The sequence below is a fragment of the Oncorhynchus mykiss genome, chromosome 5, assembly GCF_013265735.2.
Source record: "Oncorhynchus mykiss isolate Arlee chromosome 5, USDA_OmykA_1.1, whole genome shotgun sequence".
NCBI classification, from domain to species: domain Eukaryota; kingdom Metazoa; phylum Chordata; class Actinopteri; order Salmoniformes; family Salmonidae; genus Oncorhynchus; species Oncorhynchus mykiss.
In genome coordinates, this window is record NC_048569.1 from 77,570,382 (window position 1) to 77,588,486 (window position 18,105).

Consider the following 18,105-nt stretch of genomic DNA (forward strand, 5'->3'; position numbering starts at 1 on the left):
GGCTGGACACAAATTAAGCCGAGTCATGGACTATGAAGTACAGTCAATATAGATTAAAAGTACTTTTTAGTCCATGACTAGGCTAAATGTTCTGCACCAAGCTAGTGTGACAGTGAGGAAGGGAGGCCGGGGGTTAAGTACTGTACCTGTATCTCCAGTTCAGAGATCTGTTGCTGCAGCTCGGCCATGGCAGCGATGTTGTCAGCCTCTCTCAGCCTCACCGCCATCACCTCCTCCTTGTTCTGAAACAAACAAATGAACAAACACTGTCAGGCCAGTGTCACTCAACTGAAGTAATGTTTCTAGAGTGTTACCAAATACATGTTGACAGCCATTACACACTAAGCCCCAGGGTCACAACAACTTGCATCTGAGTGCTACTCTTAACACAAACTTTGAACCTTCTGAAACAGTTGTTCAGTATGATTCCTGCAGTAATCCCAGAGAGACAAGGGGTGTTGCTGAGCTGCACAGAGGTTTCACACACACACACACACGTTTAACATCAGCAGTACAGAGATGTTATCTGAAGATGTCAGGCAAAACTGCTTCCCCCTTCAGAACCTGGACTCTGAAGATCTGATTTTAACAAGAAGCAACGGATCAGATTAAGGATGATTTTTGACAACTCAAACCAGTGATTGAGAAATATTTCCAGTTTGACTGATTGTGGGGCCGATACGCTCTTATCCATTTCACACTATCATGCCGACACAAACCAAACTATGCCGGCTCAGATATTTTCTTGGCTCTAGTCATCTCAACATCTCTTACCTTGCACTCAATCTCTGCCTGTTTGCGTTTGATCTCCTGCAGCTGAACGTGTAGGCCCTTATTCTGGGCCGTCAGCACAGTCACACGCTCCTGAAAGCCCCGCCCCTCCTGCTCTGCCCGACGCAGTTGGTTGCTATGGATCTGGTTCTGCCGGAGGGGAAGGATATGGTAGGTAAATATTGGGAGGGGTCAGTTTACTCATCACACATTTCTGTTATTCTAGAATAGTCTCTATTCACAACCCCACTGTAATATCACAAGAGGCAACCCATTTAAAGCAGGTACTATAGCTTGAATCTGCTAAATGGCTTTGTTCAACAACTACATTAGATAGTAGTAACTGAACTCTGAATACAACACATCTTTATGGGAGCTACTGACAGTTAAGAATATGTACCTCTGCTGCCCCCTCGTGGTTGAACAATGCAATAGAAATGGCCATTTGTTTACTCTCACACATGCATGTGAAGATACACTGGTACTAGGGCTGCATGACATGTTAAACACAGCAAAAAAAAATTATACCGTTAAATCGCATCTCCATTTCACAGAATGGAACCTTTTAAGCGCATATATTGCCATACGGACCCTTTCAAGCGCAGAACACAACACGGAACACAGTTACGCTCAATGCTAGTGCCTTTACATTGCTGAAGACCTTGTGCTTCTTGCCAAAATCTTGTCTAAGTTATGCCCAATATTACCGGAGCTATATTTTTTTCTTTCTGCCACGGATTCATGAGCATGTCGCAGGCCATTTTCAACTACTTTGATAAACATTATTTTGCTAGCGAGTCATGTTACCTAACTAGCTAGCTATCAACCTGATAACTTGACCACTGACTAGGCTATGCACAAATTTGGATGGTTCAGGAAGAACTGAAAAGGAATAGGCTTCTCAGAGATATTTCTAAAGGTGGGGTGTGTATGATTGTGTGTGTGTGTGACAGAGGATGTGTGAGAGAACGGGAGTAAGTGGGCGAGTTCGTTTTGTATTGCCTGGTGCCGCGGGTGGGTGGAGATTTCGCTTAAGGACAAATGGAATGGCCTAAAAATGTGCAAACTCCGCCCACCCGGAGCACCAGGCCATACAAAACTAACTCGCCCAGCGAGATGGCGAGTGTGGAGGCCTATGTGTGTAAAGTTATCTGAACAGGACAGATGGTTACAGTGTTTTCATAACATTGTTGGACATGTTTAAAAGGTCTTTGTTCTTTTTTTTACTATAGTCACACTCATTTAGAATGCCTGAAGAATAATTAGTACTTGATCAAATTAAAAAATGTACTCAATTATTTGAATCATTTGACAGCCATAATTGGTACACTACTAATATTTCTCCAAAGGCTGAGCTGTGTGTGTCTGTCTGACTGACCTGTGTCTCCAGCTCCATCATCCTCTGACGTGTCTCTCTGAGCTCTGCCTGGGCCTCAGCCTCCCGTAGCCTGACACTCATCAGCTCATCCTGCAGCTCAGACACAGCATTCTTCCTAGGGTTGTCCTTCCAGCGGCCCGCCGTACGCGCCAGGTGACGCTGTAGGAGCAGGGGGAGAGGGGGGGGAAGCACACAGTCAACCAAAGATGTTCGGACTCGACACACCTAAAATAGCAGTCCTCAACTCATACACACATGGCGATTGAGCAAGATGACAAAAATACATTTAACATTTACATCGGGTATATTTATGTTAATCCTCTCTGGGTCTCTTAGTGCTGTGTCTTGGGCAGGAGTACTCATGGTACAGCTGAGCTAGTCAAGTCAAAACACATTTCAAATTTGATTTTAAGTTCATCAGTTTCAATACACTATAGACCTACAGAAGGAATGTTTTATTGCTCATCCATATATTTATATATTCTTAATTCCATTTCTTTACTTAGATGTGTGTGTATTTGGTACATGTTGTGAAGTTGTTAGATATTACTTGTTAGATATTGCTGCACTCGGAACTAGAAGAACAAGCATTTCGCTACACTCGCAGTAACATCTGCTACACACGTGTATGTGACCAATAAAATGTTCTGTTAATGTGTTTGAATCTTCCATGTGTGTGTATGGTGTGGAGAATAGATGTTCATCCTCACCTGCCAGTGCTCCTCCAGGTCTCTGACCTGTTGTCTGAGCTCCTTCAGCCCCATCACAGCCTCAGCCTCTCTCAGCTTCACTGCTATCAGCTCCTCCTGCAACCGCACCACGTTGGTGTCATCTGGCAGAGATGTGTTCCTCTGGGGGACAGGCATCCAAAACAATGACTGAGAAGACAACTTCAGGATGCTTATGTCACGGGACAGTAAAATAACAGGGATGCGTTCAGCAGGGCACAACATTGTGGAATTTTCAGATATAATTGTTTACGTTAAAAAAAGCTAGTCTCTACATGTAGAAAAGGAATCACGTCCAGTCTAGTCATGACATTTACATCTGCAATATTCCACAACGTTTGCCTATTCCAGGCAGAATGCCTCTGACAGAGGTGTGGGACTAGGAGGCACCGTGACAGTGTGTGAATTGATGATAGACAGTTTGAGCCAGGTAACACACCTTCTCTATGTCCAGGACCTTGTCTTGCATCTCCTTGAGGGCACACTGGGACTCAGCCTCCTTTAGCCTGGCCTGAACCAGCTCTCTCTCCAGCTGCAGGATGGACTCCTCTGTGTAGCGCGGGATGCCCTTCTACACAGGGAGGAAGCAGGAGGAAGGAGAGAGAGCAAGAAGAGAGTAAGGAAGAGATCTAGAGTCAGAGCTTTATATGACTCCGGGAAACCGGCCCAGTGTCCTTAAGGTTGGTCTCTGAGTAGGAATATTATGTTGAATCTTGAAATAACTGCTAATTCAAATGACAAATCTCCAAACAATACAAATGTAATGTATAACAATATACATGTTACACATTTTCACTCAGGTATATACAGTTGAAGTCGGAAGTTTACATACACTTAGGTTGGAGTCATTAAACCTTGTTTTTCAACCACTCCACAAATTTCTTGTTAATAAACTATAGTTTTGGCAAGTCGGTTAGGACATCTACTTTGTGCATGACAAGTCATTTTTCCAACTATTGTTTACAGACAGATTATTTCACTTACAATTCACTATCACAATTCCAGTGGGTCAGAAGTTTACATACACTAAGTTGACTGTGCCTTTAAACAGCTTGGAAAATTCCAGAAAATTATGCAATGGCTTTAAAAGCTTCTGATAGGCTAATTGACATCATTTGAGTTAATTGGAGGTGTAGACCCCCACAAGTCCGATTCATCCTTGGGAGCAATTTCCAAACACCTGAAGGTGCCACATTCATCTGTACAAACAATAGTATGCAAGTATAAACACCATGGGACCACACAGCTGCCATACCACTCAGAAAGGAGACGTGTTCTGTCTCCTAGAGATTAACGTACTTTGGTGGGAGAAGTACAAATCAATCCCAGAGCAACAGCAAAGGACCTTGTGAAGACGCTGGAGGGAAGAGGTACAAAATTATCTATATCCTCAGTAAAACTAGTCCTATATCGAAATAACCTGAAAGGCCGCTCAGCAATGAAGAAGCCACTGCTCCAAAACCGCCATAAAAAAAGGCCAGACTACGGTTTGCAACTGCACATGGGGACAAAGAACGTACTTTTTGGATTGATGTCCTCTGGTCTGATGAAACAAAAATAGAACTGTTTGGCCATAATGACCATCGTTATGTTTGGAGGAAAAAGGGGAAAGCTTGCAAGCCGAAGAACACTGTACCAATTGTGAAGCACGGGGGTGGCAGCATCATATTGTGGGGGTGCTTTGCTGCAGGAGGGACTGGTGCACTTCACAAAATAGATGGCATCATGAGGTAGGAAAATAATGAGGATATATTGAAGCAACATCAAGACACAAGTCAGGAAGTTAAAGCTTGGTCGCAAATGGGTCTTCCAAATGGACAATGACCTCAAGTATACTTCCACAGTTGTGGCAAAATGGCTTAAGGACAACAAAGTCAAGGTATTTGCAGTGGCCATTACAAAGCCCTGACCTCAAGCCTGTATAAAATTTGTGGGCAGAACTGAAAAAACGTGTGCGAGCAAGGAGGCCTACAAACCTGACTCAGTTACATCAGCTCTGTCAGGAGGAATGGGCCAAAATTCACCCAACTTATTGTGGGAAGCTTGTGGAAGGCTACCTGAAATGTTTGACCCAAGTTAAACAATTTAAAGGCAATGCTACCAAATACTAATTGAGTGTATGTAAACTGCTGACCCAATTGGAATGTGATGAAAGAAATTAAAGCTGAAATAAATAATTCTCTCCACTACTATTCTGACATTTCACATTCTTAACATAAAGTGGTGATCCTAACTGACCTAAGACAGGGAATTTTTACTAGGATTAAATGTGAGGAATTGTGAAAAACTGAGTTTAAATGTATTTGGCTAAGGTGTATGTAATCTTCCAACTTCAACTGAAAATATCTATATATCTCAAATACACTGTAGTATTGTAAAACAAAAAAACGTTGCTAGCTACCTAGTTCAACTGCTCACAACTCCTCTAAAATAAACCAAGAAGTATGGCACTTCACTTTCAAAAACATATTCTCAATTGCATCATTGATTTCCTCTCTAGGACAAATAAGCCTCCCTCTTCCAAGTCATTATAAATGGTTAATGGATATAGCAGCACATTATGTAAAACACTGCTTCATTCACATCAGTGCAGACATTATCATCTCAACATGTTTCCCCTCATCAATATTAAAAGGGGTCTGTTTTGCCAATGAATATACAGCACCAAGAGAGGGTCCTGCTGGCCGGGGTACCATCCATTCCACACCCATACATCAGATGCTTATAAATTCATGAATCCTTTCCTGGGAGTATGTTAATGGATGAAAAAGGTGGCTGAACTGTGTCAAACAGCATGTCCCAATTTCCAGGCATGCATGAAAACAGGATCATTATGTATAGTGAGAGAGCGAGTGCATTCTGCAGTGGAGAGGTAGGGAGAATCCATATCCACTGTTACCATCACTCACTGCAGATTTAGTGCTAAGCAATGTACACATTTCAATTGGCCAGACCTGGTGATCACCCTTCCCATTGAGGGCACTGTAATAACTGCCATTTACGAAGGCACTTTAATCCAATGCAGTTTAGAGTACAGTGAGAACATACGTTCACGTACATTACGTCTCCTGCATTCCATCACCACCAGAGACGGCACAGGTGCACGTGCCCCATCAGATCTGCCCTGTTTAAAATTAAATACAAATATATATTTTGCTGTTTCTCTGTAATACTACTAGCCACCTATCAACTGTAAGAAGTTGTCTTTAGCTAGCCCAGATTGGGAACCTATCTCCCAACCTCATAAGTAGCTACCAAGAAGACATTTCAGACCATCAATCAAGTTATATTAGCTAGCTTGTCTAACTTAGATGGCATGCCTGATGGCAAGGTTGCTAGACTTTAGAAAAGCAAGCAATTAGTAAATGTACTGAATAAGATTCACATTCCTTTCAATCTTTTGCCCAGATTAAGGCAGAGAAGCATTTTTTGTAAAAATTGTGTTTTTTTATAAAAAAAATAAAATAATAATAGACACCAGTCAGGAGGATACAAACAGCTCAAGAGGCATGTTTAAATATGCAGTTATTATATATTTTTTTATACATAGAATTAAGCTTATCCTCACATTGTGCCCCCTCAGATTCTGGGGGTGCACGACACCCCTGATCACCACTGTACCAACTGAGCCATACAGGACCTTCAACTTGGGCACTGTGTTTCTCCTTACCAATAGGGGTCTCTGCTGGAGATCCCTGATGGTGCTCTGTGCTAGCTCCAGCTGAGCTGTGGCCTCTTCGCTCTGCTGCCTGACCGTGGCCAGCTCCCGCATGACCAGGTAGGTCTCCTCTGCCTCCTGGGCACGTGTCACTTGTCCCTTTAGGACATAACCAACCGAGGGGTAGGATGAGCAGGGTGCACCACGGGGGTGGGATGGACGGAAGGGGTGGGCAAATCAAAGATAATATAAAAGTGGGATTTGGAGTTTAGAAACGCATGCTGTTTTTTTTCTCTGCAAATATTTTGACAGTCTTATTGGTTGACTGATTGATAGCTCTAAGCATTTTGTTTTGGCATGGTCCGAGATGCATGCTGGGTGATTAGTACATTTTTTCTGATTTCAATGTCCTCATTTTATATTAATTGATAAAAAAGAAAATACTGTAATCGCAAAGACATTTATTGTGCCATCATTTAAAGGTAAAATTATGAGCATGCAAAGCTACATTGAGATATAGAGAAATCTAAGTGGTGAAAATTGCAATGTGAGATGGGGGGGTAAAGGAGGAGAAAATAAAGTTTATACCTGGATCAATCTATCTGCCAATGAAGCACTTTCCTACAAAACAGAAATATCCACAAGAGAGATAAAGCAAAGAGAGAGACCAATTAACACAGTTATAACGTAAATATAAACAAAACACTTGATTTTGTTTTTGAAAAGGGAAATTCAGTGTTCATTGTCCTTCCTCCGTCATTTTGCCAACCGATTAAGTCTATACGTTATTTATTAACAATTCGAGAAATCTTAAATTCCACTTCAGTTAGCCATGCATTGATGTCAATTTATTTATCTGTTATTTTACCAGGTAAGTTGACTGAGAACACGTTCTCATTTGCAGCAACGACCTGGGGAATAGTTACAGGGGAGAGGAGGGGGATGAATGAGCCAATTGTAAACTGGGGATTATTAGGTGACCGTGATGGTTTGAGGGCCAGATTGGGAATTTAGCCAGGACACCGGGGTTAACACCCCTACTCTTACGATAAGTGCCATGGGATCTTTAATGACCTCAGAGAGTCAGGACACCCATTTAACTTCCCATCCGAAAGACGGCACCCCACATAGGGCAGTGTCCCCAATCACTGGCCTGGGGCATTGGGATATTTTTTTAGACCAGAGGAAAGAGTGCCTCCTACTGGCCCTCCAACACCACTTCCAGCAGCATCTGGTCTCCCATCCAGGAACTGACCAGGACCAACCCTGCTTAGCTTCAGAAGCAAGCCAGCAGTGGTATGCAGGGTGGTATGCTGCTGGCAATGGGAGAGGTTAGGATACGCCCCATAGTGTCTTAGTAATTTAGACAGTTTCGGAGGTAGAAAAGGAACATGGTCTTCAGGTGTTGTCGTGACAAGGTTGTGGGGGATAAAGTGGTGACAAAGTGAGAAGTAGGTGGTGGTGAGAGAGACAACATGGTGATGAGTTTCAGACAGGCAAAGCAGAAGACTAAGGCTGAATGGGGCTAAGAGGAAAAGCATCATTAGAAGTTAGCTATAAAACAGCAAAATAACAGTTGTTTAGATGAAGCCATGCTTTATAGGTTCGCGCCACACGGTTAAGTTTTAGAAGTTGTTGTGTCATTCCAGTTAATATTTTGGGTATGACGTTGCAGCCGTCGACTGTTGTTTGAAGCGATACTGTGATATGAGTGAGTGGTTATGTCCCAGACAGAGCCTGGTCATTTGGAACAGCTACTCAGGCCTCTGCATGGTGCCCTGGTACTCTGGCCAGGCCTGGCAATGCCTGTATCTTTGTGCTCTGACAAACACAAAGGAGGATCCCAACAACATGCACAACAAAGGCAGCCGTGTACTCTGGCATGCAGTGCTCCTCTGCATCATCTTAAGAGTGTACAGCCATCACTCTCACAGTGAGTCCGTCAAGCGTTTTACAGCTTTAGTTAGTTAGTGTCTGGTGGAATTACATAGAGCCCCAGAATGTAGCCTTGTGGAGCTCCACAGCCAGCTACTGTTTTAGAGTCTGGCTTAACTGGTCCTGAGTGTGGATCTCAAGACTGAGACATGCATATCAATGGAAGACTTCCATTCCAAAGCCAACTAGGATCCATTTATCCTATAAGATACACACCGACAACACTCACAGCCCAGTTAGTAACAACAAGACTCCGCCATGTGTCTTTAGTGACCAACAAGAGACGCATGAACAAGCGCTTGATGGTTTAATGTAGGGGGTTATGGTTTGTTGTGTGAATAGCCATGACAAGCGTTCACTGGTATAATATGGCTTCTAATTATGACTGGTGTCATGACATAGGATGGCAAGGAGAGCCAAGGTTCAACTTCTCCTCCTCCTTTTCACTCACTTTCTCCAGTGTGTCTATCCTCTGTTTCAGCAGTCGGTTCTCTGTGCGCAACCTCTGCAAAACAAAGACACGCAACACACACAATAATTATTCCAAACTGGGTTTTTAAGTACAGTGCACTCGGCTTAGGGAGAGTGCGGTTATAGTGATCAACTACTTATAGTGATCAAATGGAGCTGTACTGATGTGATGACTATAGGAGCGCACTGTACTACTGCCAAACTAAAAACGTAGCCTACTGCGCCACCACTCACCTTAATCTCCACCTGCTCCTCCATCTCCTTAGTTTTGATTGTAGTGTATTCCTTTTCCAACCTGAAAACAGGAGTCATACAGCATCAATACAGAGCACCGACAACACTTGTACTTGCGTCAAGCATCCATCTCCAGTAACCCGGCCTAGACCCCAGAGAGCAAGCAGAAATGTACTACTCACTTCTTCATCTTCTTGGCGTTGTACTTGACATTATAAGCAGCCAGGATGACCTTGTCTGGTCCACTTTCCAGCTGGTGGGGAATGACCCTCTGAAAGTACTACAGCAGAGCAGGGAAGACAATGGGTGAGGACCAGACATGCATGCTCACATAAAGCAACTTTGAGTGTGTTTGTCGTTCAATTTGTATGCCATAGCATGGTCCCAGATCAGTTTATGCGGTCCAGCCAACTCTTACGGTCATTGACACAACAGAACAAACAGATCTGGGACCAGATTATTGCCTGCTGGCAATAACTGCCCCTCAGGGATGAAAAAAGTATATTGAATTGATAATTGTGTGCATTAACTCAAACAGGGTTGTTATTCCAATGTTTATGGCTGCTCAGTCATACCTGTAACATTCCCTCCATATCAAGCTGTATGAGTTCTGCCTGATTCATCTGTAGGATGGCCAGCCCCACGCGGAACACTATCTCCAGACCCTGAGACAAATATTACATTATCAAAGCATTATCGTTGCATTATCATAGCATTGCGTTATCTAGTACCACACGGAACACTATTTTCAGACCCTATGACAAAAAAAGCACTAAGTTACAGAGGTGAAATTGAATTTTAGTCCATAAGATTATGTGCTTTTGGCCAAGGCCACCAGAGGGTACCAAATGCTTGCATTTACGCACAGCCCATTGTGTTTGCTGTAATACAAACTATATTCTGGATTCACTCGGTAGACTGGAAGTAGATTGTCAAACATGAGTAAATCAGAAATAATTATTTAAAGCTACAATCTGGGATTTGTTTATCAGCAAAATGGCAGCCCTGCCACTTATTTTGGTCTACAGTTGAGGGATGGGGATGCACCTTTAACTGGACTCACCTCTAACATGAAGATATCAAAGATCCTGGTGGCAACAGGGAGAGGGAATGAGGTGAGGAAGATGGTGAGGAACCAGGAAGAGGCATACATAGAGGTGTGGAAACTCTGGGCCTGGAAGTGGATATGGAGGTCTGGGAGAAGTTCCTGAAGGAGAGGGGGGGGACGTTGGGAGAAAGAGAGAGACAGAGATAGATACAATTAAAATATATAATCATAAATAGATATGACCCATCATGACACTGACTGATTTATGATAAGAGTGCCTGCTAAACTATTAAATATAAAGTTGTTATTCATGATAGTCTCAGTGAATCAAAGTTAAAGGATCATCTAACAGTGCATCAATAATGCTCTGTAAAGGTTTGTCATTCAATCGTGTCCCGAACCCATGCCAGGTCTTACCTGGATCATATACTCAAACTGATACATGCAGAGACCCAGTTCAGCCATACTGGGCTTGAACAGTTCTCTCAGTCTGTAGTCTTGCATCAGCTTCACAAACACACAGAACGCCTCCTCTTCTGGCATCTATTGACAGGGACACCCACACACCAAACAACACAAGAGATCATCAAGCAGATTCATCAACCTTCAACAAAATACTTCCTCACACCATCTAGGCTAGAGGACAGACACATTTTAAGCCCAGTGCTGGACTAAAATATACCTTCAATGCAGTTTTTTTTGTCCGTTCCTAGGCTTAATCTGTATCTGGGAAACCAGCCCTTAGACTTCGCAATTTTATGAAACCATCAACAAAACATGTCTTCCTCATATACATAAAATACACATTTCACACATCACAATACAACATATCTACCATAGTACAAGATAATCACATGAAAAACACAACTCTCAGTACACAGTTCTCTTAGAAAATGTTCTCTGATCTATATAACATGTCTGTCAATGTGTGTAGTGGCAAGTTGCATGTGACCAATGACACAGCATGTTTTTCAATGTGTGTGAGGCTATCGGGTAGACAGCGTGTGTGTGCGTGTGGAAGACTGACATTACCTGCATGAGAAGCAGTCCGACGATAAAAGCACTTCCTTGACAGTAGCCGACCTCCCGGTCCACCAGAGAGTAGGCCTGCAACAACAGGAAGTGACCTCGGATCATGGTCAAGAGAGGAGAGCCAAGCACTTTGGGGCTGCAACTCAATGCCCAAATGGCACCCTATCCCCTACATAGTGCACTACTTTTGACCAAAGGCTATGCAACATATAGGGCAATATCCAAAATTAAATCTAGAATCGGCTTCCTATTTCGCAACAAAGCCTCCTTCACTTATGCCGCCAAACATACCCTCGTTAAACTGACTATCCTACTGATCCTTGACTTCGGCAATGTCATTTACAAAATGGCCTCCAACACTCTACTCAACAAATTTGATGCAGTCTATCACAGTGCCATCCGTTTTGTCACCAAAGCCCCATATACTACCCACCACTGCGACCTGTACGCTCTCGTTGGCTGGCCCTCGCTTCATACTCATCACCAAACCCACTGGCTCCAGGTCATCCACAAGTCTCTGCTAGGTAAAGCCCCACCTCATCTCAGCTCACTGGTCACCATAGCAGCACCCACCCGTAGCACGCGCTCCAGCAGGTATATCTCACTGGTCACCCCCAAAGCCAATTTTTCCTTTGGCCGCCTCTCCTTCCAGTTCTCCGCTGCCAATGACTGGAACGAACTGCAAAAATCACTAAAGCTGGAGACTCATATCTCCCTCACTAGCTTTAAGCACCAGCTGTCAGAGCAGCTCACAGATCACTGCACCTGTACATAGCCCATCCAACTACCTCATCCCCATACTGTATTTATCTTGCTCCTTTGCATCCCAGTATCTCTACTTGCACATTCATCATCTGCACATTCTACCATTCCAGTGTTTAATTGCTATATTGTAATTACTTCGCCACCATGGCCTATTTATTGCCTTACCTCCCTTATCCTACCTCATTTGCACATGCTGTATATATACACTTTTTCTACTGTATTATTGATTGTATGTTTGTTTATTCCATGTGTAACTCTGTGTTTTTGTACGTGTCAAACTGCTTTGCTTTATCTTGGCCAGGTTGCAGTTGCAAATGAGAACTTGTTCTCAACTAGCCTACTTGGTTAAATAAAGGTGAAATAAAAAATAAATCACTGCTCCAGAGTCCAATGGCAGTGCACTTAACAACACTCCAGCCGACGCTTGGCATTGCGCATGGTGATCTTAGGCTTGTGTGCGACCGCTCGGCCATGGAAAACCATTTCATGAAGCTCCCAAACAAACAGTTATTTTGCTGACATTGCTTCCAGAGGCAGCTAGGAACTCGTGAGTGTTGCAACCGAGACCAGACGATTGTTCTGTAAGCTTGTGTATCTCTACCACCTCACGGCTGTGTCGTTGTTGATCCTTGGCTGGGCCAATTGTGCACCGCCATATGGGACTCCAGGTCATGGCCGGTTCTGACACTGCCTGGGAACGAACCCGGGTCTGTAGTGACGACTCTAGACCGCTGCGCCACACGGGAGGCTGAAACAGCTTTTCTTGAACAATTCTGCCACTGGCTAATGAGAAAAATAAAATTAGCAGCTCTAACGCAATATTGTTCTTCATCTTCTATTGACAGGACAGTAAACTGCGTACTAGTCTGTTTGTGCTATCCTGCCAAGAGCACAAACAGATCCGTGACCAGGCGAATAGGACAGATAGTAGAAGACAGACAGGAAAGATGAGTCGAAAGATGGGACCAGGATTCATTCCAGTTAAGTGTATATCCACCCACCCACCCACCCACCCACCCACCCACAGGTAACTGCCCAAATAAAGGAAACATCAAAATAAAGTGTCTTAATAGGGCGTTGTGCCAGTATCTGCTGTTCTGCCCTTGAGCAAGGTAGTTAACCCCCACAACAACTGATCCCCTGGGCACCGGTGATGGGGCTGCGTTAATCGACATCCACCCGCACCTCTCTGATTCAGAGGGGTTGGGTTAAATGCGAAGGACACATTTCGGTTGAATGCATTCAGTTGAGCAACTGACTCATCCCACCTTTCCCATGAGCCAGAACAGCTTCAAGATTCTACAAGTGTCTGGAACTCTATTGGAGGGATGCGACAGCACTCTTCCACAAGAAATTATATAATTTGGTGTGTTGATGATGGTTGTGGAAAACGCAGTCTCAAACGCCACACCAGAATCTCCCAAAAGTGTTCAACTGGGTTGAGATCTGGTGACAGATGGCCATGGCATATGGTTTACATCGTTTTCATGCATATCAACTTGTGCCCTGTGGATGAGGGCATTGTCATCCTATAGGGACACAGCCATGGTAACCAAAATAATGGCGTGCCCAGCATTTTTATTTATGACCCTGAGCATGGGATGTTAATTGCTTAATTAACTCAGGAATCACGCCTGTGTGGAAGCAATTGCTTTCAATATACTTTGTATCCCTCATTGACTAAAGTGTTTCATTATTTTGACAGTTACCTGTACGTGCTGAAAGCACCAGCGCTAAAGAGCTAAACCAACTCCAGAGCACACTGTAAAGCAATCTGTTGAGGGTAAAGGTTTCAGACAAAGCACCAGGGTCGCAAAATTCCAGTTACTTTCCCAGAATTATTTGGCTTTTCAAAAATACCGGTTGAAGAGTTCCAGATTTGAAGATTCTCTCGTGGGAACTTTTCTGTAGTTCTGCAAACCTATGAAGCATTCACCTTCATAACATTGAAGAGTACTTCCTGTCCCAAGCTGTCCTCCTTAAAGAAGTCATGCTCAGGATACGTCCGGGCGATGTCCCGGCGAATCAGCTTCTCACATGGTGATGTCATTTTCAGCAGCTCAGAGTACTGGTCTTTGATAGGCATGTTCTGGGCGTTGCATAGCAACTGCCATACTATTGCTCGGAAGTGATGGGGGATCCCTTTTCTGACCAGATCCTGTTTGGAGAGAAGAAAAATATTGGTCAATACCGTCCCGAATGCTTGGGACCTTCCTACCCTAAACCCTTACCTAACCTTAGCCTTAACCATTTTGCATTTCAACTTCAATGGGGTAGGGACATCTCAAGGTACCCAAATAGCACAGACTAAACATATAATCAGCATTTACTTTGTTTTGAAAATGCTAATATTACCAATTGGTGTCAGTGGACAAACCAAAGTGTGGTTTGCAGTTTACCCAACCTTGTCTATAGATCGCTTTCAAGGTATATAAATAGTTTTGATTAACTAGTCTATTCCTAATAATTAACGTAACAGCCTCTGATGGAAAATATGTAGTCCTTGTTTTCTGAGTGTGTTAAAATACCAAGGAACATACTGGTATCCACATCAAATGTTTTATTCTATGTGGTGTTCAGAGCAAACACAATCATGTGTCTGTGTGCTGCTACACTCCAGTGTGTTTTCTCCACAACACAGCATGTACCCCAGTCAGTCATTCCAATAACATTTTCCACCACTAAATATAATCTAGTCAGCGAGGAATTGTGCAGAGTGAAATGTTGTTCTTGTAAATTACTGCCGATGTGACTTGATAAAGACATTTCCTCTGCAGAGAGGGAACACTGACCAGTGGTGCAGGATGGAGTGTGTTAGTGTGTGTAAGTGTAGGCTGTGTGTTGTTTTTGTGTGCAAGCTTTCGAGAGTGTGGGGTCAGGGGATCTTTCTCTCTGAGGTCAGTCTTGACAGTCCCAGCCTTGTAATGGAAACACACACACATACAATCCCTCCAGTGGATAATACTCAGACACACATGCAAGAGGAAACACATGAATAACGCATACAGCTGCAATTACGCCTGTAAAACGACCTGCTCCCATTACTCTGTCACTACATTACTCAGACTATGGTTGGTGTTCACTCAGTGTTAAGTCCCAAATGGCACCCTATTCCCCATCTAGGGCTCTGGTCAAAAGTATTGCAGTATGTAGGGCATAGGGTACCAGTTGGGACGCATCCAAGGACAGGCTCATTGTTAAGAGGCTTATCTTTTTTTCTGGAGCACCCTAGTGGAAAAGAGGGAATATGATGCATTGAATTCGTCGCTAGTACGTTAAATTGAGAATGTACATTTTGCTGATAGAACATAAAAGTAGTACACGTAGTAGTATCATCCTGCCTTGCAAGATGAAACACACTAGACTAGATCAACAGGAGAGAGCAATGTCAACTGAGCAATCTATTTGTTGAGGAGCTCAACATGATGATTAATAATATGACTAGGATGCAGTCTTGCAACAGTCAGGTTACATGGAGGTGATGTAGCAAAGGCCTCTTCTCTGGAAAAATTGTGAAATACCATTGTCAGACATAGGGCTGTGGCGGTCACAACATTTTGTCAGCCAGTGATTGTCAAGCAAACAACTGCTGGTCTCACGGTAATTGACCATTAATTAACAAACACATTTAGAATCTCCTGGCTTCCACACACAGCCTTCAAGCCACTGATGCAGACCTTTGGAACATCTACCTTTTAAAAAGTATTATAAATACATGTAATATAGCCTATACATTCACAATAAATCCATTATTTATTTTAGACAGGTCTAAAGAAACATGATATGAAGAAAATGTAGTCTATTTCAGAAGACTTGTCCTGAAGTCAGGTCCTGATCTAGCTATGCCATATGGCTGTGGGCTACACTAGTGCATTTAGCAGACAATATTTGCTTAGAATTCCGTGGCATTAGTTTATAGTATGTAGAATTCAATTGAACAAAGCTGAATATTTTTCTCCAACCATTGAGGGAGTGTGCACACGCGGCTATTCTGTGTTGAGTGGTTAACTAAGAAATAGGTACTCCTATATGCTTAATTTAGAGTTATTAATGTAACTTTAGTTGCTCTACAAACGTTGGGCTATATGTTTTGCATGATGTGACTAATGATTATTTGAAAAAAGTCACTTGAAAGGCATGAGCTCTGCTTTGTTTTTTTGCGCAGGCTGTACACACTTCATCAATCTCCTATTCACAATTTGACAAGCACTTGATAATGCCTAAAATTTCACGCTGGCATCCTCTTTGTGTGGCAGTAATGCCCCCTAAAACAATCCATGCCTTTTGCAGCCAGTGGCCACTGCACCCTTGGGCTAAATATAATAATTATAATTCCCTTCTCCCCGAGTGCTCAGTGCACCGCAGCTCCTCTCACTCAAATGGCTCTCCATCACCTGATCGGGTATTTCTCACAGGCTACAAGTGCAGACAGACATCAGGGGCGCAACTGCGAGCGTTCTTATCCAATTCCGAGGTGCATATTGAAGGTATTGGGAGAACTGTCCACATTTACTGTTCATCAGCCAACAAGATGAGTAGGCCTAACAAACAGCAAAAGCACTAGCCTATGTCGGACTCCCAAGTGGCGCAGCGGTCTAAGGCACTGCATCTCAGCGCAAGAGGCGTCACTATAGTACCTGGTTCAAATCCAGGCTGTATCACATCCAGCCGTGATTGGGAGTCCCATAGGGCAGCGCACAATTGGCCCAGTGTTGTCCGGATTTGGCCGTCATTGTAAATAAGAATTTATTCTTAACTGAGTTAAAGGTTAAATAAAAAATATGTTTTAAATGTCCCTTGGTACAAAAGTTGACCTATTCTATTGGTCAACTTGCCCTTCTGTGCGAGAAATAAATATTTCAAACATAGTGTAGGACAGTTGTGGGATGCGATAGATCTCAAATTAATATAACCACTAGCATCAAAAAACATTTTTTACGCAATGAGGCTGATGCAACAGATCAGAACGTTTAGCTAAAAAATGTTGATAAACTAATAGGCTATTTCTTCACATTATAAGTGCAGCAATATGCACACGGAAGTCCCATTAGCGGGAAAACAGCCTTATCAAAAGTGACCACAAATGCGATTATGCATGTAATGCTTTTATTATAAAAAGGTTAATTTTTATGGTGAAAATGATCTTCCCCAAACTTGAAACTCACACACTGCTTATGTATGTATACCAGTTAGGCTCTCCACCCCTTGTTAAGCAGATTAATGAGCTTCATACGATACAAACCGTATCAAAACATATAGGCATATGCGCTAGGCTACATGAGGTGTGCGACTATGATTAGAAGAAGCTGCACACAAAAAAGGCATAGTTTCTTGCCTTACACTGGCATCACACAAGCTAATATTGTCACCATCAGACTATTCTTGATTTAATCTTGCCTTTACAGATACTAAATAATATATGTGTGAATTTTTTTTGTTTTTTTGAATGGACCATTATCATCCATGTATGTTGAAACAGGGGCAGGGGAAAATTACATGTCATCTACGCACTTAAATAGCGAATGGAGGACATTTTTCCCGTGGTTCATTTTCATGCCAGCCAGGTAGGCTATATTCCTGCTGTAAAGATAAGCGATGTGCTTAATATTAGGAAAGTTGAGAAGTAAATATAGTTGAGAAGTAAATATAAAAAAAAGAAACATCCCTTTTTCAGGACCCTGTCTTTCAAAGATAATTCGTAAAAATCCAAATAACTTCACAGATCTTCACTGTAAAGGGTTTAAACACGATTTCCCATGCGTGTTCAATGAACCATAATTAATGAACATGCACCTGTGGAACGGTTGTTAAGACACTAACAGCTTACAGACGGTAGGCAATTATGGTCACAGTTATGAAAACTTAGGACACTAAAGAGGCCTTTCTACTGACTCTGAAAAACACCAAAGGAAAGATGCCCAGGGTTCCGGCTCATCTGCGTGAACGTGCCTTAGGCATGCTGCATGGCATGAGGACTGCAGATGTGGCCAGGGAAATAAATTGCAATGTCCGTACTATGAGACGCCTAAGACAGCGCCACAGGGAGACAGGATGGACAGCTGATCGTCCTCGCAGTGGCAGACCA

The 18,105-nt window shown here is 43.0% G+C and overlaps 1 protein-coding gene across 5 annotated transcripts in view; it reads right to left on the reverse strand.

Moving 5' to 3' along the window:
• Positions 1-18,105, reverse strand: part of LOC110524608 (ecotropic viral integration site 5 protein homolog) — a 59,390-nt gene that overhangs the window by 12,060 nt on the left and 29,225 nt on the right. For 4 of the 5 annotated variants that reach the window (XM_021604432.2, XM_021604431.2, XM_036978447.1 and 1 more), the window contains 15 exons: positions 13,957-14,178; positions 11,256-11,330; positions 10,641-10,766; positions 10,239-10,382; positions 9,751-9,840; positions 9,358-9,455; positions 9,176-9,236; positions 8,922-8,975; positions 7,124-7,156; positions 6,548-6,694; positions 3,317-3,448; positions 2,860-3,000; positions 2,150-2,308; positions 775-921; positions 147-242 (listed from right to left, as the gene is read on the reverse strand). In XM_021604432.2, coding sequence (XP_021460107.2) covers positions 147-242; positions 775-921; positions 2,150-2,308; positions 2,860-3,000; positions 3,317-3,448; positions 6,548-6,694; positions 7,124-7,156; positions 8,922-8,975; positions 9,176-9,236; positions 9,358-9,455; positions 9,751-9,840; positions 10,239-10,382; positions 10,641-10,766; positions 11,256-11,330; positions 13,957-14,178 — 1,725 coding nt within the window. The remainder of the gene's footprint in view (positions 1-146; positions 243-774; positions 922-2,149; positions 2,309-2,859; positions 3,001-3,316; positions 3,449-6,547; positions 6,695-7,123; positions 7,157-8,921; positions 8,976-9,175; positions 9,237-9,357; positions 9,456-9,750; positions 9,841-10,238; positions 10,383-10,640; positions 10,767-11,255; positions 11,331-13,956; positions 14,179-18,105) is intronic. The other variant, XM_036978449.1, reaches the window with a different exon arrangement.